Raw genomic sequence first — 25,846 nt, forward strand, 5'->3', positions numbered from 1 at the left:
CCGGGGATATGCAGTGGTCATTCCCTGACCTTTCCGCATCCTCCGTATTTGGTGGTGACGGGCTCGAACCCCGGTCTAATCAAGAAGCATGTGCTATGCACTGCTGCTCCTTTCCACCAGGCTACGGAGGCGCCTATTGGTCAAAGTAACTCTTGCACATACCTCAAGAGTTCTTATCTGTTACTGCAACTGGACATATTATCCAGATGTTCTGGGGGCAAAAACATTTCAAGTGAGCAGGTAGCTAATTCCAGGGAAGCAGGCCTAAAAAACTTCAAGGGTTGTGTTAGGATTGTTAAATATACAAGAACAGTAAGTCTTAATTGTTTATATAGTAATGTTAGAAGTGTCGTCAATAAAATAAGCAAATTCGAACTACTGGTTAAAACAAGTAACGTGGACATAATAGGGCTTACGGAGACGTGGTGCCACCCGGAAATTGGGGATGATGAGTTTCAGTATGGGTTGTATAATGTATTTAGGAAGGATAGGGTAGATAGAAGGGGTGGTGGGGTAATGCTTCTTATCAGAAGCAGCCTGAGTGCGACGATAGCTTTCCCTGATTCAGATGTTTCACATGCTAGTATAGAATCTGTATGGTGTGAGATAGTTGGAAACAAAGGTATAATGTGAGTAGGAATAATCTACAGACCAAGTGATTGTGAAGATTATGATGAAAGCCTCTACATGCAAATGGAATGGGCAAGTAAGCGTCAATGTCTTATTATGGGTGATTTCAATTTGCCTCTAATTGATTGGAGTAAATGGGAAGGAAATTCGACATGGGGAACAAAATTTTTAAATCAACTAGATGACTGTTATTTGTATCAACATGTCAGGGAAAGTACTAGAGAAAAGAATATCCTAGACCTCATCATCACCCGTGAATCAGATGACATAACAGGGCTAACAGTAGAGGAATCAGTAGCAGGAAGTGATCACAGAGTTCTACGGTGGATGATGATGAGAGAGGTAGCAGTAGTAAAAGGCAAAGGAATGGGTTTTAATTTCAGAAAAGGAAATTACAATGACTTAAGGTACTACGTGGCCTCTATTAACAGGGTAGATATCGCACAGAGAATGAATACAATTGAACTGTGGTATGCTTTTAAAACATTAATCATAGATGCCTTGAATGCGTATTTACCATTAAAAAAATACTCCACGAGGAGGGTTCCAAGTTGGATGAATAGTGAAGTTGCCACATTACTTGAGCAGAAAAGGTGGCATGGAAAGGTTACAGAGCAATAAAAGGTACTGAAGCCTATAACAGCTACAAAATGATCTGTAATAGAGCCACAGAAAAGGTTCGACAGGCAAAGGCAGCTTATGAGAAAGTACTAGCAAACAAAGCAAAGAAGGGGGGATAAGGAATTCTTCACATATATAAATTCCAAGAAGAGCAGGACAAACCAGATTGGACCTTTACATAAGGGAAAGGGGACAGTATTAAATACACCAGCTGCCGTGCAGATGAACTCAACAGTTATTTTGCATCGACATTTACAAATGCAAAACCTTTTGTGGCAATGGGAAATAGTGGGAGCGAAGTTGAAAAATATGTAATTAATGATACTGAAATTTCGCATGATTTAATGAAAAAGCTTTCGAGCCTACAGGCCAGTAAGGCTCCTGGAGTTGATGGAATATACCCTATAATCTTAAGGGAGGCAGCAAGGAACCACTGAGGCTAATTATGCGAGCATCACTAGATTCTGGGGAGATTCCCTTGGATTGGAAAAGTGCCAGTGTATCTCCCATACATAAGGGTAGCTCTAAGAGTGAAGTGGGAAATTATCGACCTCTCAGTCTGACTTCAGTGGTAGGGAAAATCATGGAGGCAATGATCAAGGGTGGAATTCATGATCATTTGGATAGAATTGAAATTCTCAAGGATACTCAGCATGGCTTTGTAAAGGGAAAATCATGTTTAACAAATCTGGTTTGCTATTTTGAAAGGGTCTCTCACGAGCTGAAATTTAGGGAATAATTTCGACATTATTTATATTTCAGGAAAAAAGCTTTTGACTCAGTCCCACATGAGCGGTTGCTTTACAAGCTGGAACAGGTTGGAATCACTGGGAAAATCCTCTTAGATGGATAGCAGGATGGCTTCAGGGCAGGAGGCAGAAGGTTGTAATAAATGGCTATTCCTCAGATTGGGTTGATGTAAGAAGTGGGGTTCCCAAGAATCAGTATTAGGACCACTGTTGTTTTTAATTTTCATAAACAACATCGATGAAGGGATAGAGGGCGTGATGTCTAAATTTGCAGATGATGTTAAAATTGGTAGAGTAGTTAATGATCACTATCAAGCTGAGCTTCTTCAGAGAGACCTAGATAGACTTCAGGAATGGTCAGAAAAATGGCAGCTATGCTTTAATCCAACAAAGTGTAAGGTATTACACCTGGAAAACAGTAATCCCAAAATAACTTACTCACTTGGTGGTATTCAACTATACCCAATACTGGAGGAAAGGGACTTGGGTGTTACGATACGGTCAGACATGAAATTCTCTGAGCATTGTAAACAGGTTGCAGGGAAGATCCATGGTGTCCTATCGATGATCTATCGAACTTTTGCAAGTAGAGATAGGGACATGATAATCCCATTACATAAGGCTTTTGTTAGACCACACTTGGAATACTGTGTTCAAGTATGGAGACCGCACCTAAAGAAAGACAGAGCTTCTTGAAACGGTGCAAAGATGGATAACTTGCCTGGTGAGATCTGCAAAAGGGCATCCTTATGAAGACTTCGAATATATGGGTTGCAGAGTTTGGAAACTAGACACCTTAGAGGAGATTTGATTGAGGTGTTTAAGGCTCTGAGAGGCATCAGTAAAATGAATGAGGACGAAATTTAAGATTTTTTTTTTCTTTTTTTATCATTGTTATATTCGGGTTTTTTTTGGCTGGTGCAGCATAAGCCATAGGCTTATGCTGCGCCATGCGGCCATTACTAATACTAAATGACTTAGAAAAGGATTTGTTGGAGTTGCAACATTGTGATAAATCAGCATATGGGCAAAAGCTTAGGAGGCTGAGTCAGAGAAGAGTTTGACAAATGACAAAGCAGCTTTCCACTAGAATGGCACACAATGAGTTAAAACCTGTTGTATGCATGCCCAAAAAATGTTAAACCCTATTCACAATCTTTTAACTACTACCATGTGTTCAAGAATTATGTTCTTGTTTTGCTTATACTCTGGCATAACCATACGTCAGAAAATTTTTTACATTAATTATTTTTAAATGAATATCATCATTAATCATATCTGGCAGTCACTCAGGCTTCAGTCATGATCCACTCAAACAGAATGTGCTTTCAACTTTTTATAATATTATTAGGACTTTTTGGGGGAAGGGGCTGTAAGGACCTGTCCTTACAACTGTTACTTGATAATGAGAGTTATTGATATTGAAAAATTATTAAGGAATATTAATACAGACAACCATTTAAAAATATATATGGTCAAAACTAATAACAGAATTTGTATACAATAGTTCAGATAAGTCCCAGGTTTAATTGTGCTCGTTTTGCCTATTACCTTTAAGCAAGAGGAAGATTAACATAGCAACGAGGGGGGAAGCGTTTCGAACACGCGATTCAATAGGAAACACTAATGAAGCAGACCGTAACTAATGAGCACAGATCAGGGTAAACATTTCGCCCCTAAAGAACAATGAGCCGAAACAAAAACAATTAAGATAGAGATGGAGCTCAGTAATGGAGATACTAGAAATTTAAGTACACACTTTAAAATTTCACAGGGGCAATTAACGACAGGTGTAGCCAGGCAAATACAGGGCGTCGATGGGTGTGGGTGTGAGGTCACAAAGAAGATCTGGAAACTTCTTGGCTGACCGGAACTTCCGCTTACCTTTCTAGAAAGTTCCAGAAATTGCTGGAAAAACGGAAGTCCTCATATAAAGGATGGGAGACACGCCCACGGAAGAGTATAGGAGACGAATGGGAATTACAGGGGAAGGGATGTACAGGTCAGCGATTGGCCAGAGTGAAAAGAGTAGGAAATTTTGAAATTCAGAGTGAGGAGAAAGAAAAGTTTTTTTTGTATTTTTGTAAAGAGTCTTTGGAAGTGCGGAGAGGAAGACAGTCGTGCGGGAGAGTTTTTGGAAGTGCGTGGAGGAAGACAGTTGCCTAGTAGAGTCGTTGCTGAGTTTTGGGGAGGTGGTTTAGTAATGGGAAGGAAATTTTCCTTGTGATAAATTTCGTAAGTCTAAAGTTGGGAAAAGAATGTGTCCATGTGGAAGAAAGATGATCCAAAGTAGCCAATGAATACAACAACGTTGTGAGAAGCTGATGAAATTCATAGTGAAGGAAGGAGAGCGCCCAATGAGAATTCGAGAGAATGACGTAAGAAAAGGATCCTTATTCAACTCAACAGAGCGAACCTCGGGTAGACTGATGTATTCCAAGGATGAGCAATCGCCCGCCTTCTAGTCTACGCCATTACGCTGATGGTTATGGCAGCCCTGAATAGAAAAATCACTTGGAAAACCAGTAAGTGATAGTTCAGTAAGAAAAAATCTTAAGTTAGTGAAGGAAGGACTCTAGAGGAAATACTTAACCTACGGGAGAAAGCTAAATGTAATTGTACCCATGTACACAGATTTGTAGTGAAATTAAGAGTAGGACCTTATGGTAAAGGTTTATTAATGGGTAGAAAAGATACTTTGAGATAATAGTTAATTTTGGGGGAATGACTAATTAGGTAACAAGGATTGTAGTTGAATATGATATTATAGTGCATTTGGATTTATAGAGAATATAACTTAGAGTGATAGTAATTGTTTAAACGGATAAAACACTGATTGAGTGCCCTACTAATTAAAGAATTATAGGATTAGATACGGGAAGACGGTTAATTACCATTGTTGATTATGAATGATGAACAGGTCTGTAGTTGAGGAAAGGTTTTTCTAAATGAGATATATATGTGTGTATGTGATAATTTTGGAAAGGGATATAAATATGTATATATGGCTACTTGAAATTGTTTATTACCACGCTGAAAGCCACTTGTAAACCTACTAGGACAGTTGATTGGTAGGAAAGCTGATGTAAGGATTATGAGATGTAATGAACTCCTAGATCTGTTACAACCCAAGGATGAGACACACGAAGAACATGATGTTATGTATATATGTATGAAAATTCTGTAGTTTGAATCACAAGGATAATTACACAGATAAGGCCTAGCAGTCTAACAAAGCCATACATAATAAAGTTCACAGTGGGACTAAACGGGAGGGGGGGCACAGTAGAGTACAGGGAATAATTAAACAAGACACATGCATTAAATAAATGAGAAAATATTATTTTAATGCATTAAAAGAAATAAAGAAGAATAACAAACATTCACATTCCACCCCCACAGGGCAACAGTGTTAAATGACTTAGTATGAACTTAAGTCATTTAACATAATTGCACTCTAACAGGGAGTGGAAAGGAGGTAGATACTGTAGGAGCTTGCATTTTGGGGCATGTGATCCCAAGCGAATCAAAAGTTATTTTATGAAGTGGAACCTTGGCTATCTTGTTTTTTACTATTTACAATTATTTACCAGATTTCAATGGCTCTTCATATGAATGATTATAATTCTAGGTTTATCCTTGAAATTTCGGCATGAAAAAGAAATTGTCTGAGATCTAACAAGCTGGAAATGTGAAATAAAAGTAACTTTCCTTCCCATTTAACTGAAAATATTATCCTTGGCACAAGTCTTATCACAATATCCATAACTTCAAATGTTATCGTTATACTGATTAATATTATTCATAAAATCTGGTAAATGTGGCATTATAAGATTATTTATAATTGGGTAATGGCATATTTATATATATAAAAGGCTAATAATATGCAACTAATACTCACTTTATCAGCAGCAGCTAAAAGATCATCTGCCATTTTTTCTAAATTTGGAGCTTTCCCTGTATATATAAAACGCAACATTTCACGTAATACTTCATGATCCATATCTGTTATTTCAACCCGATTCTGAAAGTAGAGATAATAAAAATTGGTTAAAATTTAGAATATTTCATTCACCTTTGTTGCATTAACCTGGTGGCAGTGGTGCAGGGCTTAAAAGGACCATCTGAAAAAAAATATTTGTTGTGTACCGATCATCAGTTCATAATTGGCTACTCTTTCTCTGTCTAGCTTCTTAAATATATATAAATTTCATTTGAGTAGTTTTGGAAGTGATGTGTGTTGTTTATGCAAAATTAATAAATGAAAATGGCAAGACAGTAATATCAGCACATGCCTCAGACTGAATTTTTGCACTTTTATGAACTTGAATTTGAAAATGGAATTGATTAAAAGTTTTATTATTCTAACAGAATTAATAAAATAAATTTAAAATAAAGGCCAAACTTTGAAAATAACAAGTGTAAAAAAAACATTTTTAAATTTTTCATTTAAAAACTAATTAAATTTACTAAGTATTTTAATTCAATGGAAAAGATTCAAGCAGAATTTTAAAACTAAAAGCTTTTTTTCAGATATAGAAAAAAAAAAAAAAGAAAGAAAATAGTGGGCTTATCCCACCCACACAACCCAGGTAAAAATGCATGCAATAAAATTTAGCAAATATAATCAATTTTTTAATCAGTGTTGAATAAACTGAATTTTTAACAAACTGCATGAAAGGCCAAACCTTCAGATCTTTTAAATTACCCAGGTACCATATGACAGAAGTCCCCGCCTACTACAAATTCTTTGAAATACCATATACAACTTAATTTTGTACTTCTTGATTGTTCCTATATATTAACTCATTAATTAAATCTTATCTGATTGATTCATCAAAAATCAATATGCAAGAAAGGCCAAATGTCCGTTTACTAAGAATAAATGCAATTTACTGAGAAGTAAATTTACTGAAAACAGTTTGAACAATTAATTTAAATGTCATAAATAACACCACGAAAATATAATATATTAATAACCTGGCTTTGGACACATCAGTGATCTTTTCTTCACATGCACACTTGTTTAATGGAGTAAAAAGTTATCCCATTTGGCAATACTTCAAAATTGTTCATTTTTTGTTGTCACCTTTATTTTCAATCTTTTATGACTACAATTGTGAAAAATCCATTTTTTTTAATATTAAAAATATTTTAAATTAAAAACCCAAATGCTTCAATGATCAGCTGCCAGCTACTCTTCCACGAAGTGAGAAGTGAAACGAGGGAGCATAATGACTGAATGCACTGCCATAAAGTGCAAGGAGTGCACACTACAATAATTGGAAACATATGCGCTAATTTTAAATTCATGTTTTTCAACAGTGAGTGCATATAATTATCCAATAAATATTAAAAAAAAAAAAGTGATCATAAAAGTTCTGTGACTTTTTGTTTGCTTTTCAGTGATGCTTGAAAATATAGTATTGTGAAAAAATATAAGTGATTGGAATCATTTATTTTCAAAATAACATTGAATAAGGAATAAAAAAATACATGGTTATCCGATAAATTATATTATTTTTGTTTGTTGGTTTGCTTTTCGTTTTCCCTTGCTCGGTTTAAATTACCCAGCCAAAAATAAGCAGCCTCTTGGGACAATGTCAAAATTCACTGCCATAACATGGCAGTCATATCAGCCATAAGTGCAACTGACTTTCCAGATGAAAAATGCCCTCTAGCTGGAGAGTCAGGCTCATGTACCACTTTAAAAAATTTTATCCAATGGCCCAAGGAGATAGAGGAACATAAGTTAAAAGCTAGGCTTCCTCTTACATCACAGGTCAAAATTTTATACTGCTAATTGAAACCACTGTCCATTGCTAATTGTAGTGGGCTGCTTTGCCAGGAAATACTGCTGCGACATGTATAAAAAGAGAACAAGTTCCAATGGCAGGAATCAAACATGCCTAACTTTCTCGGTAAAAACAGTTCTGAATGAAATTAGAATCACTTACTGCCTGGAAATTTTTAACAACAGCCTTGGGGGGGGGGGGTACCCCACATAATAAGAATAACACTAAAAGCCATATATCCTGTAATACCACTGGTAAAAATTTGACAAATTTGCTGTGCAGCGGGCTGCAAAAATTTGACAAGAAACATGGCTATAACACATGCTGGAGGAAAACCAGTTCCTTCCAGCAAGAATGGATGCCTAATTCAATCCTAACCACGCAGCCAACGAGCTTGATCTTTTCTCACAAAACAACCCTTTTAAGTACATTGTTAAGATGAGTGGTCCTCTAGGCACCTCAAATCACAACTTGGTGATGATCTCTTCTGTCCAAATGGTAGTCAAGCATTCTGGTCTCTTGCTAAAGCTATTGGCTGCAACTTTTGCCCATCTCTGTTCCTACATCTGTCAAAACCAGATGGTTCTTTTGTCAATTCGGCGAAGGATAAAGCTGACCTGCTAGCATCCCATTTTTCTTCCAACTCATGTATTAATGATCTTAGTAAAACATCTCCCACCATTCCCAACACGCTCCATTCAATGCCTCCTGTGGTCTTCCGTCAAAAGGATGTCAGAAGAATTTTGAACAATCTTGATGCTAAAAAAGCTCCAGGTCCTCTTGTTCTGTGTCACCTTTTTTTTCTTTCTTATTACAAAGGTATTTTCCCTTCAGCTTGGAAATTCTCATATCCAGCCAGTTCCTAAAAAAGGGTGACAAATCCCCCACCATCTAATTATCATCCCATTCCACTTACTTCTATTCTTTCTAAAGTAAAGGAGAAATCAATTAACCGCCAATTCAAACTCTCTAGAAGTCTTACATCTGATCAATGGTCACCAGTATGGATTCCATCAGTGTTGATCCATTGGTGATATTCAGGGCTATGTCACCCATCTATGGACAAATCCAATGGAAAAGTTTGTGAAATTTTCCATTGAATTTTTCCATAGATGAGATATGAACTTCAGAATGTGAATATAAGATGTGAATTTCAAAGGCTTTTGATTGTGTTTGGCATAAAGGTCTTCTAAATAAGCTTCCATCTTATGGTTTTCCAACTGTTTTATTTAATTGGGTATCCAGTTTTCTTTCTGACCACTCACTGCAGATGATGGCAGATGGCTCTGTCTTCTTACTTCTCCACTAATGCTTGTGTTCTCCAAGGTTCAGTTCTTTCTCCCACTCTTTCCATCTTGCATATTAATGACCTTCTTCCATTGACCTGAAATCCTATCCATAGTTTTGCTGATGACAGCACATTGCATTTCACCTTCCAGTTTTACCTGCACAAACAGCTTCAACTTCTTGAATATTCACTACCAATTACTTAAATACTGATCTCCAGGTAATTCTCCAGTGGCAAAAAAATAACTCAGTTGATTTCAATCCTTCTAAAACTCTGTCCTGTCCTATATCTAGCAAAAAAGAATTCTTCTGCTTCTATGCTTGCCTTCAATGACACTCTGATTTCTAGACAACATCATATATCTCTATTGGGGATTACTCTGACTTCTAATCTCTCTTGGCATAAGAACATTACAAATATTGCTTCCTCTGCATTTAAAAAAAACTGGGTTTTCTCCTTCACCCTTGGCATTACTTTTCTTCCAAAGAGCTGTTCACTCTGTACGAATCACAAATCCACTCTAACATGGAATATTGTTCCCACATCTGGGACAGTGTCTGCAAAACCCTCTCTCAGGCTTCTAGATTCTATTCAAAAGAGGGCAGTTAGGTTAATTAATGGCTCATCTCCAACAGTCTCTAACATTCTCTTTCTTCCAAAGCAGTCTGAACATGTGCTGCAACCATTCAACATCCTTTTACTATCCAACTTCAAACTCACAGAACCAACTATTCTTCTTCCTCATTTATTCATTCAACTTCCATTTTCTGGAACAATCTTCCTTCATATGCATTTCCTGAAAATTACAATCTACAGCAGTCCATTGTCAACAAATATCTCTTCTTTCACCTTCTCAACCTTCAACCGATGCATAGTAGTAAGTACTATAGGTTGTAATACATCTAGTGTTTGGGTTTGTTTTCATTAAAAAAAAAAAAAAAAAACCCTTAAAATAGCTCAAGTTTGAAACAAAAAGGGATATGCTCCTTGAAATTTTTTAACACCCCACATAGAGAAATAAATGTTAGAAACTGGTTATCCTTGTTTACCACTGGTAAAAATTGACACTTTGCTGTTGAAAGTTGGACTGTAAAAAAAAAAAAATAAATAAATAAATAAAAATAATAATACAGAAAAGAAAAAAAAAAAAAATGCTGTGAAATACAGCTGTAACACATGCAAAAGGAAAATCAGCTCCAACAAGAGTTTTCACAAGTCCCAGCTATATTCTACTGGGGATAATTGAGGGAAAATAAGTTCCAATGGCAGATAAAATTCAATTCCAGCAATTTACAGAGTGCCTTCAGTACGTAACACCTATCGTAAATACAGCTGTGCCCCCGTATCCGCTGATTCAGTTACCCGTGGTTAAACACAGGAAAAAAAACAAAAAAACTTAACACATACTACTCGCGTGTCCAATACAATGCCTCCCTTTATTTTTTACAATGTCGCATATGGTTTGTTCACCAACATTATAATGGTTCTTTAGAGATTTAACGGAAGCACCGTTTTCAAACTTTTGAATAATTTCAAGTTTTTGTTTAATTTGAAAGCACAACTCTTGTGTTTGCCCATCACTTCTGCAATTTATAAACAGAAAAAATATAGTTACTATTAAAAAAAAAAAAAAATCCGACATCCCTGGCATAAATAACGAAACAAAATTTGTCCTTTTGCGGTGTAACGGAACACAACAATCGATGCGACACACTAAATCAAACGAAACATTTGGTCACCCCCTCCTTTTCTTTTGAGTGGTAGGTGTGTAGACAACGGGGGTTGCAAGATAATCGGTACACTAATCTCCCAATGACGACTTATAACACTGCTTCTTGTCGCTTATTTCTGACTTGCAAAATATCTGTTTATACCTATTCTAGTTATTACTTGAATTTTATGATTTCTGGTTTTTTTTATTTGGAGTCTTGAAGTGTCCCGGTTAATCCACTTCCTGGTTAATCCAATTACAGGAAATCAAGAGTCTGCTGTACTTTATTATTACCATATTTAATGTTGGTAATGTCTTACTGTGTGTGTTAATTTATCAATTAAACTTTACTATACATATGTATGTACAAGAAATTCACGTTATATATGGGGTCAGCACGTGTTTGCTTATATCTGCAGTTTCAGCCATCTACAGTAAGTCTTGGAACGTATCCCCTGGGGATACGGGGGTCTTACTGTATGTGGTAGGACAATTCAGACTTCCAATTTCATTGTAGTTATATTTCAAATAAAAAAACATTTTTTTCACCCCCCCCTGTTAAAATTCAATGAATGAATTTTTGTAACACCTACCAATTTTAAGGGAGAAGGGATTAAAGTCAAAACTAAGTTTCTAGTAAAAAAGATTTCATATATTTTAAGAAAATGTTACATACAGTACTAAATATTGAATAATGGCCTTATTCTATTTACAAAAATGTTTATCTGATAAAAAACACTTATTTTGTTGGGTTTTTTTTCTTTTAAAATCAACCATTGGTGTCTCTCCTAAGAAATTCAAACGGTAGTCTGAATTGCCTGCCAACATATTTGGACTCAGTTTATCTTTTTTCCATTTAGGAAATATCTTGGTGAAACCTTTCACTGTGTGCATTGGACACTGCTCCCAAATTTTCAAGAAAAAAGTCTATATATGGGAATGTAGGAAATGAAGCCTTGATGACACTTTGCATCCCAACTCTCTTATACTAAAATTAGCTAATCCACAATTTCACTATAATTTTGTGATTTCTCATTGCCTAAAAATTTCCAGCAGATATTTTTGAATGCCTTCCAGACTCTTATTTCTGTAGCATGTAAATTTTTAGTGAATTCTTCATCTTGTAATAGCAGTTTGATTTGTGAACCCACAAAAATTCCCTCTTTTGTCTTGGCCTCACTGATTCGAGGAAACTTTTGCCTCAAATGTAAAATCCTATTTTGTCCTTCACTTTCACAAATATTTTTATTAAACCTAGCTTGATGTGCAATAGAGGTAAATAGAATTTTTGACTTATCCACCAAAAAGAGGATGTGCTACATTTTTCTAGTCTGGTGTAGTTTCTGAATGGTCTGGCCATTTTTTACCCTGTAGTGGCAATCCTTCACTAGGCTGTCCCACTCGCATAAAAAGCAGCAGTATTTAGTGTATCCTACAGAACCTTGTAACCCAGTCAGCAAAGCTACCACTTTTAGGTCGGCACAAATATTCCATTTGTATTCTTGATAGCATATTTTTTGAACCTGTTTTTTTTTGTTATTTGGTTTTTAGGAGCATTAGCAACTAAGGCCATATTGCTCCGGGAATATGCGGTGGTCATTCCTTGACCTTTCCGCATCCTCCATATTTGGTGGTGACGGGCTCGAACCCCGGTCTAATCAAGAAGCATGTGCTACACACTGCTGCTCCTTCCCACCTGGCCACGGAGGTGCCTTTTTGAACCTGTAGGTTCAAAAAATATGCAAACATACAAGAACCTACCTTCATGTGAACTGCATAGGCCTCTCCAAAACGAAAGTTCAATTACTAGGATCACAGCTTCGGCAGTGAAATCTTCTTGAAAAGGGTGTCGAAGTGTCTTTTTATATGTCTCTTGTATAAACATACAAGAACCTACAGGCTCTTGTATGTTTCCTTCATGTGAACTGCATTCTCTTTCTTGGTGATTCCCTTCTACTTCTAACTCTTGTTCTCTCTCTCTCCCTCTCTCACAGGGTAATTCAGAAATTTTTTTTTTTTTTTTGGCGAGTGCAGCATAAGCCTCGCGTTTCCTTGCACCATATATCTAATAATAATAGTAATAGGCCAAACTGCTTTCAAACTGACCTTCAATGAATCAATGAAAAGCCTTCACTACCCAGGGACGTGCTCCAGATGTAACTCTTTCATTAATCATGGACATTGTTACAACAAACCAAAGTACCATCCACAGAGTAACAGATCATTGTGTTAGATTGCCTCTTCCTATAAAAAGACACTTTGACACCCTTTTCAAGAAGATTTCACTGCCGAAACCGTTATCCTAGTAATTGAGCTTTCGTTTTGGAGAGGCCCAAATTGCTGACCAAATCATTCAATTCTGCCTGAGCGATGATTAGATCCAGCTTTGCAGTATCAAGAGTTGAAAAGTCTGTACTCATTCTGGGTTCTGCATCTTCTGGAGACTCCTTTTCCAATCTTGAATCAGTGCGCTAGCCATCAGTTAGTGGCAGATGACTCTCATTAACCGGTGCAATACCACCACTTTGCTTATTGGAGGCCTGAAGTGGTGGAACACGTTTAGTCTCCAGAGCTAAGTTCCGGTCAACCCTTGCCCATCTGTTCCATCAAGCAGTATGACTGATGACTTTTGAGGTAATGATGGACATCATGTCGAGATCCAATCTTCCTTACATTTCGAGGGTACAGCTCTAAAACGGAGTTCGCAGGTCAGCCGTTAGTTAGTACACCAGACCAAATCTATTGGTAACTCTTTAGGAGGCTTCCAGATCAGCTAGTGTATAATCTTGCTACATCTACTCTGCCAGATAGTGACTGGACAGAGTCCCAGTAGCGTGTATGCGAAGGGCATTGTCAAGGCCACGTTGTGTCAAGGATCTGGGAATAGTCTTGCAACATGTCCAAAAATTTCATTACTTCACACAGCATATCCCATCCCCCCATTTTTTCTGGATGCAAAAAATAATTTTGATATCATATATTTGTATTTCAGGAAAGCTTTTGACACTGTTGCCCATGGAAGACTATTGTACAAATTGGAGCAGAATGGTATTAAAGGTAAGTTGCTACAATGGATAAAAGGATGGTTGAGTGGGAAAAGACAGAGGGTGATAATTAATGGGTGCTGCTCTTCATGGACTAATGTTATTACCGGAGTCCCACAGGGTTCGGTGTTGGGTCCCCTGTTGTTTTGTATATTTACCAATGATATTGATGAAGGTATATCAGGCTTAGTGTCGAAGTTTGCAGATGATACAAAGGTAAGCAGGGTTGTTAATGACAGTAATGGCAGTGTGCTACTGCAACAGGATCTAGATAATTTGGGCAGACGGGCTAAAAAGTGGCAACTGAAGTTTAACCTTGACAAATGCAAAATACTACATATGGGTAGAAGTAACCCCAGAGAAACATACCAACTATGTGGTACTACACTTAAGGTGGTAGAAAATGAAAAAGACCTGGGGGTAATTGTGCAGTCAGATATGAAGTTTTCTGAGCAATGCAGAGAGGCTGCCAGGGCAGGTCATGGAGTTTTGTCAATGATCTATAGGAATTTTGCTAGCAGGGAAAAGGAGGTGATAATCCCTCTGTATAAAGCAATGGTCAGGCCACGCCTTGAGTACTGCGTACAGGTCTGGAGGCCTCACTTTAGGAAGGAAGGATGTAGATTTGCTTGAGTGTGTACAGAGAAGGGCAACAAGATTGGTGAGGGGAATGAAGGGATCCTCCTACCAAGAGAGGCTTAAGTTCTGCAAACTGCACTGTGATCTGATTCAGGTATATAAGGCCTTGAATGGATTGAGCACGCTGAATCCTGATGGGATCCTTCCACTTGTTCAGATTACAAACCTAAGGGGGCATAAATTCAAATTAAGAAAAGACAGATGTAGAATAGATGCGCGGAAATTTGCCTTTCACCAGCGGGTGGTTAATTGCTGGAACAAACTTCCATCTGTTGTTATGGAAGTTGATAGATTAAATAAATTTAAGGAGGAACTGGACAGGCATTTGGAGGGAATGGTATGATATATATATATATATATTTTTTTGGCTGATGCTGCATAAGTTCATACACTTGCTTTCTTGCATCACATGACACTACTACTACACCATGAATTGTCAAACTAATAGAGTAAGCTTACCTGCAAAAAGATCTATACCTCCCAAACACTTCCCAGATCATTTCACAAATATACATGGTCTCAATTCTAATGTTAAAGATATCCATTTCCACTTGCAGTCTGTGAAACCCCATTTACTTTTTCTGACAGAATCTCAGTTATCAGTTGATTCAACTACTGTGCATCTCAGTTGCCCAAATTATTCGCTGTTTGATTCCTTTTGCTTCAAAGGTGGTACTGGTGCATATCTCCATTCCAATATTCCCAATTTGGAATCTCCTCTGGCTTAAAATCTCTCTACCTCATTGTGTCAAATTCATCTACTGTCTCTACCATTCTCCCAACGCCACTAATCACTTGGAACTCTTTGCAACTTGACTTTCTCCAGTCCAATTTTCCTTGGCGATTTTAATGTTCACAACTCCAGCTGGCTCCTGTTTTCTAGTCACAGCGACCCAGCTGGTCGAGATGCTGAGGCTTTTGCAATTACTAATTACCTTGCACCAATTGTTCATTTACCTACAAGAATACCAGACAATCCTAACCATACAGCCAACATGCTTGCTCTTTTTCTCACAAACAACCCTTTTAAGTACATGGTCAAAGTGAGTGGTCCTTTAGGCACCTCACACCGCAACTTGGTGATTGTTTCTTCTCCAATGGAACCTTTATCTCGTGGTTATTCCCAACCTTGTGTTGTTTGGCATTACAAGAATGCAAAATGGGATGGCCTGCGAGATTTCCTTTCTTCTTTTCCTTGGTCGGATTCTGCATCAAAACTTCTGATGTCAACATTTGCTCAAATCGTGTCAGCAAAATTATACTTGTAGGAATGGAATCCATTATTCCACAATCCACTTTAAAATCTTGTCCTTTTTCTAAACTTTGGTTTTCCAATAAATGTGCTAAGGCTGTTCAAGATAAGAACGTTGCATATTGTAATTGGCTTGTTTCCAATTCTTCAGTTTTATTTTCTGCCTAAACTAAAGCTCACAACAATTGTAAAGCAGTTATTAGACAGTCCAAACTAGATTTTGAACAGGCTAAGTGTAGAAAACTTGCTTCTTGCCCTAAAGTTTGCCGAGCATTCTGGCCTCTTGCTAAAGCTATCGGCCACAACTTTTGCTCATCTCTGCTCCCACCTCTGTCAAAACCAAATGGTTCTTTTGTCACTTCAGCGAAGGATAAAGCTGACCTGCTAGAATCCCATTTTTCTTCCAACTCATGTATTAATGATATCCTGAAAAAGGCCTCTGAGGTTGGGAAAATTCATATTTTAGCATTAAATCAGCTCACACACCAACCATAAGAATAAGTATTTACTGTAACTAAAATATTTACATATTAAAATAAAATAAATATTTACAAAAACTGCTATTATATTAAATTAAATTATATACATGTAAAAAACATTAAAACTGTGATAAAATCCTTGAGATAAAATACACTAAAATAAACCGGATTAAAAGCGATAAAAATCTATGGAGCTTTCGGAAGCATCGGCTTCCTTCCTCAGCAGTAACAAAACTTCCTGCAGCACGTCCATATATAACAGGCTCATGGTACATGTGGTGCAGTCAGCGCATGGTCTGAACTGGAAGCGGAAATAGCCCGGGAACGTGTTAAGCAAAACCATTCATCCGTACTTAGGATGATAATTTCAAACAGAGGATCCATACGCATACCTCTGTCCCTATTCATAATATTGTGGTCGGATGAACAGATTCGTAGGCTCTCGAGCCATTTACGGTTCCAGAACCCATGCGCTCGATTCACGATAACCGCATCCTCTGGGGAAATTTGATGCTGCTTCTCCCAAAAATGTTCAGCCACAGCAGACTTAATCAGCGGTTTTTATAGCATTTGCATGCTCCCCCAGATGATCCTTGAGCCGTCGTTTTGTATCGTCCACATAACATTCCCCACAATCCAGGCATTTTATCCTGTATACTACTCCACTACTCAGGTCCTTTGCTATTGGGTCTTTTACTTGAGACAACACTGTGTGCAACCTCCGCCCGGGAAGCTGCACACAGCGTGTTTTATAACCCCGCAAAACTCTAGCGAGATGCTCAGTAACGCCCGGTACTGATCATGTATTAATGATCTTGATAAAACACTTCCCACCATTCCTAACACGCTCCATTCAATGCTTCCTGTGGTCTTCAGCAAAAGGATATCAGAAGGATTTTGGCAAATCTTGATGCTCAGAAAGCTCCAGGTCCTGATGGTATTTTTGCACTTATTCTCAAAACCCGTAATCCTGAACTTACTCCTATTCTTTGCCGCTTTTTTCACTTTCTTATTCAAAAGGTGTTTTTCCTTCTGCTTGGAAATTTGCTCATATCCAGTCAGTTCCTAAAAAGGGTGACAAATCCCTCCCATCCAATTATTGTCCCATTGCAATTACTTCTACTCTTTCTAAAGTAATGGAGAAATCAATTAACTGCCAACTCTTAAAACTACCTAGAAACCTTCCTTCTGATCAACGATAGCCAGTATGGATTCTGTCAGTGTTGATCCACTGGTGATATTCTGGCTTATGTTACCCATTTATGGACAAATTCAATGGAAAAGTTTGGTGAAACACAAGCAGTTGCTCTTGACATCTCACCGGCTTTCGATCGTCTTTGGCATAAAGGTCTTCTAAACAAGCTTCCAACTTATGGCTTGCCAACTGTCGTTTGTGATTGGTTATCCAGTTTTCTCTCTGATCGCCCCCTGAGGGTGATGGTAGATGGCTCTGTCTTCTAACTTCCCCACTAATGCTGGTGTCCTCCAAGTTTCAGTTCTTTCCCCCACTCTTTTCCTCTTGTATATTAATGACCTTCCATTGACTGGAAATCCTATCCATAGTTTTGCCAATGATAGCACAGTGCATTCCACTTTCCATTTTGAGAAACCTTGCCCTGTTCAATCAGCTTCAACTTCTCGAAAATCTGCTACCAATTCCTTAAATGCTGATCTCCAGGTAAGTCTCTAGTGGGGCAAAGACAACTTGTTTGATTTCAATCCTTCTAAAACTCAGTCTTGTCTTATATCTCACAAAAAGGATTCTTCTGCTCCTATGCTTATCTTTGGTGACACTCCGATTTCTAGGCAAAATGATATATCTCTTTTGGAATTACCCTGACTTCTAATCTCTCTTGGCACAAGCACATTACAAATATTGCTTACTCTACATCTAAAAAACTTGGTTTTCTCTTTCGCTCTTGGCGTTACTTTTCTACCAAACAGCTGTTCACTCTGTACAAATTGCAAATCCGCCCTACCATGGAATATTGTTCCCACATCTGGGGTGGTGCCCCCAAAACCTCTCTCAGGCTTCTAGATTCCATTCAGAAGAGGGTAGTTAAGTTAATTAATGACTCCTCTCTAACAGAGTCTCTCCACTCGCTTTGTCATAGATGTACTGTTTCTGACGCATTCCTTTTCTACAAATACCTCCATGGGCACTGTTCTTCTGAATTGGCTTCTATAATTCCCATTCTCTCTTCCAAAACAGTCCAAATGCAGACTGCCACCAGTCAACATCCATTTACTATCCAACTTCAAACTCACAGAACCAACCTTTCATCTTCCTCGTTTATTCATTCAACTGCAGTTTTCTAGAACAACCTTGCTTCATACGTATTTCCTGAAAATTAGTCTACAGATGTTCAAGTCTAATGTCAACAAATATCTTCTTTCGTCTTCTCAACCTGCAACCCAAGAAGCATGGTACTAAGTACTATAGGTTCTAATACCTCTCGTGTTTTGGGTTTTCACATTAAAAAAAAAAGAAGAGTCAAGTCCTGGCACTGTATCATCATGAGGAACCAGCCTTAGACAGAAGATATGTTGGGATTGGATTTTAGAAATACCAGAAATATTGGTCATGCAAAAGTAAAAATTGTTTGTGTTATCAAAGTTCCCACCATATCACTGGAACAGCAAAAGGCATCAATTTACGACTATGTCTAAGCCAGCCTGTTAATATCTTTGAACATGAGCTACAGGAAATTTTTGGAGCACATACTTTTTCTTGATCTCCAACCTTACATCGAAAATAGAGTTCATAGGCTTTTCTCACAAATTGTAATAGTGGCTTCTGCTATGAATTTAATACCACTTCTCTGCAAATGTAGCAAAAGCTATCAGGCTTATTTCGGCAAGAACATGGAATATTTCATGCACATAAAAACACAGTTAAGAAATTGTAGATTTTTATTTCTAATTTAAACACAGTTCACAATTTACACTAATGCACACAATACTTGTTATTATTATGATTATTATTATTATTAGCCATATGGTGCAAGGAAGCCTGAGGCTTATGCTGCACCAGACAAAAAAAAAAAAAAAAAATTTCTGAATTTACCCAGAGAGAGAGAGAGAGAGAGAGAGAGAGAGAGAGAGAGAGAGAGAGAGAGAGAGAGAGAGAGAGAGAAAAGTAGAAGGGAATCACCAAGAAAGATAAGAATGGTGATATCCAGCTCAGGACCCTGGGTGTGCCAGGCCCATACTCATCAGATGTGAGCCCCCGGGGTTCACTTCATTCACCACTTGCCCACTACAACATACACTTTTTGAATTCATGGCATATCTTAAAAGCAATAATCACAGAAGCTTTGCACACATATACTATTAAGAAGAAATACCATTAAGAAAAACTCAAATACTCAATTTCAGGTAAATATGTTCAATCAGAAGGGTACTATCACATGAATACAAACAGATAGATCAAACTAACGGTTCAGATGCATCTGATTGCTGGAAGAGGTAGTTAAAGTAGAAAATTAAGAATGATTTTTTTAAAAGTAAGTAAATATTAAATAAATGCATTATTATTACCTGTTTCTTTTCTTCCATTTCATGTTCAAACATTGCGGCAAAAACAGGTGACCGGGCTAGAAAAGAAAGGGGGAAAAACTTTATAAAGTGAAAAGGAAACTGTATCCTGACCAACAGCTAGAACTAAATCTTTTAATTTATAAATAATAAGCAAATTATACAATTAAAAATAAAAACTTTTCACATGCAAAAAATAAATTCATTACCAAAACCACTGGGATTCAAGCTAATGGTGATTTTTTAAAATCAATTCTGATCCACTGTAAGGAATTAGATAATTCAAAGAACAGTAACTCAACACTTCACTGGTAAAAATGGAGCTTATAAAGAATCTGGCAACCTTGTCATCGGATATTCACCACAATTTTCTTTTTTCATATTTACTAGTCACTGGTGGCATTACCCATTAACTCTGCTAGGAATTACCTACTTCTCTAAAATAACTACAGTGGATTTCGATTATTTGGGCCACCGGTTAATCAGGGCAGCCATTTATTTGGGGAAAATCTTAAAAAACAGAACCCAATCGAGAAAATAGCCAGGGTTTACTTCACTTAATTGGGGCAGGAGACCGCAGCACTGGAGATTACCCTACAATTGTCTCCGACGGTACCACCTGGTTCAGTCGAAATTCTGGAGGTCACAACCATAAAACAATTAGCAGTCACCTCTTTATTGGACTTTTTTGTTAGTGAAATCTATCATAAAAGGACAGTAAACTCGATGTTACTGAATTTGCAATAGTACTGACAGCTGGAATTGTGTGGGTTATTATGGTGAAATTTGTTTACATTTCCATGAAATTTTCAATCATATAAAAAAAAAAATAATTTTCAGATCTTCTCTTCATTCCTATTTTTAAAGCTTTGTAACACATTACTCTGTTCTCACTTGCGCATATCGTGTTACTTGAAATTTGTGTGTGCCGTGTTCTTTGTTATTGATTGCTTATTTTTTTACTGTTTTAAATTTTAACCCCACCCACAAATGTCAGTGAACAGAAATGTCAACTAGTTCATATGTACATATTACAGTACGTATTAATTATTCCGATTATCACGTATCATTTAATTTTTTTAATTGGTAAGATAATAAAGGGTAAATTTGTACTTTACTTTTATAGCCTGTGGATAATATTCCTCCCATTTTCTCTAATTAGAATCACTGTTTAATAGAATTAAAATTCAATTCACAAAAACGTGATCACAAATACTACACATCGTATAGTGAATGGTACTTTACTACGGTAAGTTCGTCATAACATGATTTGATTGTACAGTGAACTAATTGTAAAGTGTGAGGGGGGTTACGTTGTATTTTTAACTATTTACATGAAACTTCGGATAATTGGGGCAGCCGCTTGATTGGGCCAAAATGCACTGGTCCCGATGTGTCCCAAATAACCGGAATGGACTGTAAGTCTATAAATGCCCAGACCCTTTTGGTAATACTGGTTTTATAAAATATAAATATGCTTTTCTCTATTATGTTAAAGCTATGAAATATGTTAAATATTTAGACAAGAATGTAGTGTGCACAATTTCAGTCTTACGGAAAGATAAAAAGTAAAAAAAAAATAAAAAAACCTATGATGAATATGACAGACAAAAGGACTTGACTGCAAGACCAATTAAGACTTACAAACTTGGGGTTTTCAGATTCTGCTTTTCTTTCTTCAATGTGCTTCTGAATACACTGTTACATGATGGATATCTAAATCTTATAGATGTGCTACTCAAAAGTTTCTAGACTATAATAACAATCAAGCTATTCCATAGCATACCCTTCAAAGTAGTCTCTTTGTAAGGTAATACATCTTATCCCACAAATTTTGCCATCACTCCAGGTACTTATTTTGATTTTTGTCAAATTTCAGAACTTCCATCAAATCTCCTTTGAATTTAAATTATAACCTCAGGAACAAAAACAAATCATAGATATCATAGCAAGCTAGATATAGATATTTCAGAAGATGGGAGACCAGTGTAATATTATTCTTGGCCTGAAATCATTGCACAGGGAGAGCAGTATGATAGGTGCATTTGCTCATTTGATTTGCCATGGTGCAGAAAACACAGCATATCACAATGTTGATTAAAAAAAAAAAAAAACTAAAAAAAAAATCAATAATACACTTCACATATTTTAATAAAATACATAAAGTGTATTATATAAATTACATTCCATGTTATTATGTGTCAGTTCATATAAATTAGTATTCGCTTTATTTATAGCAAATATTTTAGAAACATTAATAGAATTAATGCAAAACCCTAACCTAGGTACCATCCTTCAAAGAAACATTGCTGCATTATTTAGAATGTTATATGTTGTCCTGTCATGCTGTGGACCAAGAGAGAACTTATGAATCAGTAATTTATAGAGTTCCATCTTGGTGCATAATAACAAGCTCTGGTTCAGTGATGGCTTCCATTCTTTTTGCTTAGGCATTTTAGCTTTGTAGAAACAATTGAGAAAAAGCATGCTGCACAGTGTAGCATAAGAGAAAAGAAAACAGTTTTTGGGTAATTGTGGATTAGGCAGCAGTTAGGTAATTAGGAAAACTTAAACATTTTACGCAAGAATTATTTCGGGCACCATTTAAATGGGTATAAATAGCAATTAAACAACAATGTACTCCACAAATTTTTTATAGGAAAAAATTAACAGTTTGAGTTCACTTAATTACTTACTGTTTTGAAGAATTAAATAAACCTACTGTTTATTTAATTATTCCAAGAAATTAAATAAACAGTATGTTTATTGATGTGATATCACATTGAATTACTTCATTTTTGATGACTTGTCACCAGAGACCAGTAAGTCTTTAAACAAGTTGTAACAGTACTGTCTCATCTTTTAAATAAACAGTGGTTTATGCTTTAAGGGAAGTAATTTTAAAAGTATTTAAATTTTTCAGGCTAGATATCTTCAGCTATTTTATAATTTTTGAAAATAACATTACTAATTAAGGTAACCATTTTTCGCCTATTTCTTTTTCTTATTATACTGTTATGTGAAATCAATAAATTATCCATACCCATAACTTCTAGTCAGATGAACAAAATGAATATACTAGAACATTTATAAACTTAAGATACCTGCAAGAATAGCCTTGTGTGCATAAAATTCTCGCCCATTTACACTAAGGATGACATCACTGAACTTCTGACTTTCGAATAGCATTCCAAGATCATCAGAAAGACGGCATTCTGGAACTTTAAACTGTATGGCATTGTTCTGTCCAGAAATATTTACAGAATCTGCTACAACACTCACCTATAATAAAACAAAATAAAACAGTTATTAAATAAAAGCATAATTACTATTATGAAAATGACAGAAGTATAATTATTTAAATGACCATTACATATTATTCAAAATTATCACCTATACTATCAACCATTGTGCTTTCTAAGAATTAATGACAGAAATTAATTCACAGTATGGAGATGTCCATTAATGGTTAGAAGTCATTGGTAGACACAAAGTCCTGGAAAGATTCTTTAAAGATCTCTTTTTAAGATTTATTTTCAAAATTATGCTTTTCCTTGATGAACAGATTGCAAATTATGAGTTGGGCTGTTAAATTAACAGCTTAGTAATATCTGTGAAGAATGCAGTTAAAAAAAAAAAAAAAATTAAATGTCTCAGATAATTTAAAGAGAAACTTAAAATGCACAATGAAAAAAATTCATTTAAGGACTTCACTTTCACAAATTCCAATCTCTTTACTCTAGACAGTCCAGAAGAGAGTACTGACAGGACAACTGCAATCAGATTGTTAACCTGTACCTGTATGCAAAAGAACTGAAGATTCCAGGACTTTACTACTCATTGAAAAATCCATTCTTAACTTAAAAACAAATGTAGGTCAGAAATAATTACTCCAGCATGACTCTAATCACAAATTAATATTTTATTCAATATATTTTATTAATCCAAAAGGCAGGTACTTCAATAACTAGAATTTTTTTTTTAGCTCAAAGTAAATTTAAAACAAATAACTGTAACAATATATAAAGTGGGAAATAAAGCTTGAATGTGGAAATTACACAGGAATTTCATTCAGTGTATTAACCAAATCTATACAATTGAATTGGAAAGGTGGGAGAGAAGTATCGTTGAATCTAGCCTTGGGGAATAACAGTCAGGTTTTTGGCCAAGCAGGGGATTCCAGAGTCAAATGTTGTTGTTGTTATTTGGTTTTTAGGAGCATTAGCAACTAAGGCCATATTGCTCTGGGGATATGCAGTGGTCATTCCCTGACCTTTCCGCATCCTACGTATTTGGTGGGCACGGGCTTGAACCCCGGTCTAATCAAGAAACATGTGCTACGCACTGCTGCTCCTGCCCACCTGGCTACGGAGGCACCCCTCCAGAGTCAAATATTGACACCAAGACAAACTAGATAAAAATCCTGGGAAGATAAAGATTTGCTGATTTTGAAAAAGCATACAAAGTACCTAGAAATCTACTCAAAATTTTAGAAAAACAAGGCACCAAGGATAAGCTTTTCAAAGGAATAGAAAGTTTGTATAAAAATGGCAAGTCTGCAGAAAATACTGAAGGAAGCATTGGAAATTGGAATATGTTGAACAGTGGCACAAACAGCTTAATAGAATCTTTAAAGATACCAAATTTAAAATTGTGGCCAGGCCAATATGGAAATTACACACTATACTGAACAATCGCTCGGTTCTTTCCACGCTTGCAACACAAATTAATGATCTGGTATACAACATTTCTTGCGGTGATTGCGACTCATCTTACCAAGGTTCGACGCGATCTCCTCTGAATATTCGTGTAAATCAACATGAAGCCTCAGTTTGTGCTTCTCGTTCAGCAGCGTCAGAATTAGCCTTTCATGCTATTAACGAAAAACATACTTTTTTATTTAACGAGGCCAAAATACTTAATGTCCAACGTAATTATACATGACTATTAATTGCAGAAACCGTAGAAATTAAATTACACAAGAATTCTGTTAATGTTCAGCGGCCATATTTGATCTCCGACACGTGGACCTTGACGTGTATGCACGAAGACAAATAATCACTATTTAAGTTTCAGGTTCAACCCTATTCAGTAATTTTCATTCCTGTGATCACGACAAATGGTCGAAAAGCGTTGTCAGCTTCAGGAAGGAAAATCGTTTTGAATATTTTCATTAGCTTCTTTTTAATTGCGTTAAATTGATTTTTAATTGTGTTAGATTGATTTGAATTGTGTTAAATTGGTTTTTAATTATTTTTTTACTCTAATGTAAGTTTTCGATTTTTTCGTCTTAATTTCTGGAGAGTATCATACGGAAGTGTTCTACTTACTATATTGAGGTAAACTCCTCTTATTGTTTTACAAATTTTAATTAAGAATAGATGAATTTTCAAAGATGTTTGAGTTATATAAAGAGTTTACCTAAGTTTGCTTTATCACCTTTGCCTTACTATAAGTTGAGACATACAGAGAAAAGATACTAAGATAATTGCAAAAAGATGTTAAGTTTTGATAGAAGGCAAGTGCAAAGTCTTAGTATATATTCAAACAAAGTGCAGGAGGTTGCTCTCTGTAACCACTCACAGAACTTTCTTATATCATGTTTTCTTTTGTAATTTTTCATAACGAAGAAAATATATAACATATGCTGTCTAAAAACTTGTTAGAATTTAACCATATTAGCATCCACTCATTGTATATAACATTTACCAATTAACATATAAGATACAGTAAACCCCCACTATTCGCGGTATCTGTATTCGCGGTTTCGCGATCGCTGATTTAATATAAAATGAAACCTAAAAAAATATGAATTTTAAAGCGCCGTGAATATTATCCGCCATAAAAAAACATGGGCGTGGCTAAAATTATCTTTCCCAGTCAAAATAGCGCTCAGTGGGTGGGGGAAAAGGGGTGACAAAATCGCGAGCCTGGATGTTTTTCGCTAATCCTTGTTCAGTATGTGTTATGCGCTTGTCATGGAAGGTTTCGTCGTTTGCTTTTAATTTATATGCTTATAAATTGAATAAATTTATCAATTTATAAATTGATATACTTACAAAAGTGATAAATCTACCGTTTCGCAGTGTAAAACAGACTTT

General features: G+C 36.3%; 1 protein-coding gene across 8 annotated transcripts in view; it reads right to left on the minus strand.

The window, feature by feature from the left end:
- rdx (BTB/POZ and MATH domain-containing protein rdx) overlaps positions 1-25,846 on the minus strand; it is a 236,549-nt gene that overhangs the window by 39,811 nt on the left and 170,892 nt on the right. For all 8 annotated transcript variants that reach the window (XM_090381571.1, XM_090381572.1, XM_090381570.1 and 5 more), the window contains exons 6-8: positions 22,850-23,027; positions 19,749-19,804; positions 5,902-6,024 (exon numbers count right to left, since the gene is read on the minus strand). In XM_090381571.1, the coding sequence (XP_090237697.1) occupies positions 5,902-6,024; positions 19,749-19,804; positions 22,850-23,027 (357 nt within the window). The remainder of the gene's footprint in view (positions 1-5,901; positions 6,025-19,748; positions 19,805-22,849; positions 23,028-25,846) is intronic.

The sequence above is a fragment of the Mastigoproctus giganteus genome, chromosome 9 (genome assembly GCF_048544385.1).
Source record: "Mastigoproctus giganteus isolate SK-2022 chromosome 9, ASM4854438v1, whole genome shotgun sequence".
NCBI classification, from domain to species: domain Eukaryota; kingdom Metazoa; phylum Arthropoda; class Arachnida; order Uropygi; family Thelyphonidae; genus Mastigoproctus; species Mastigoproctus giganteus.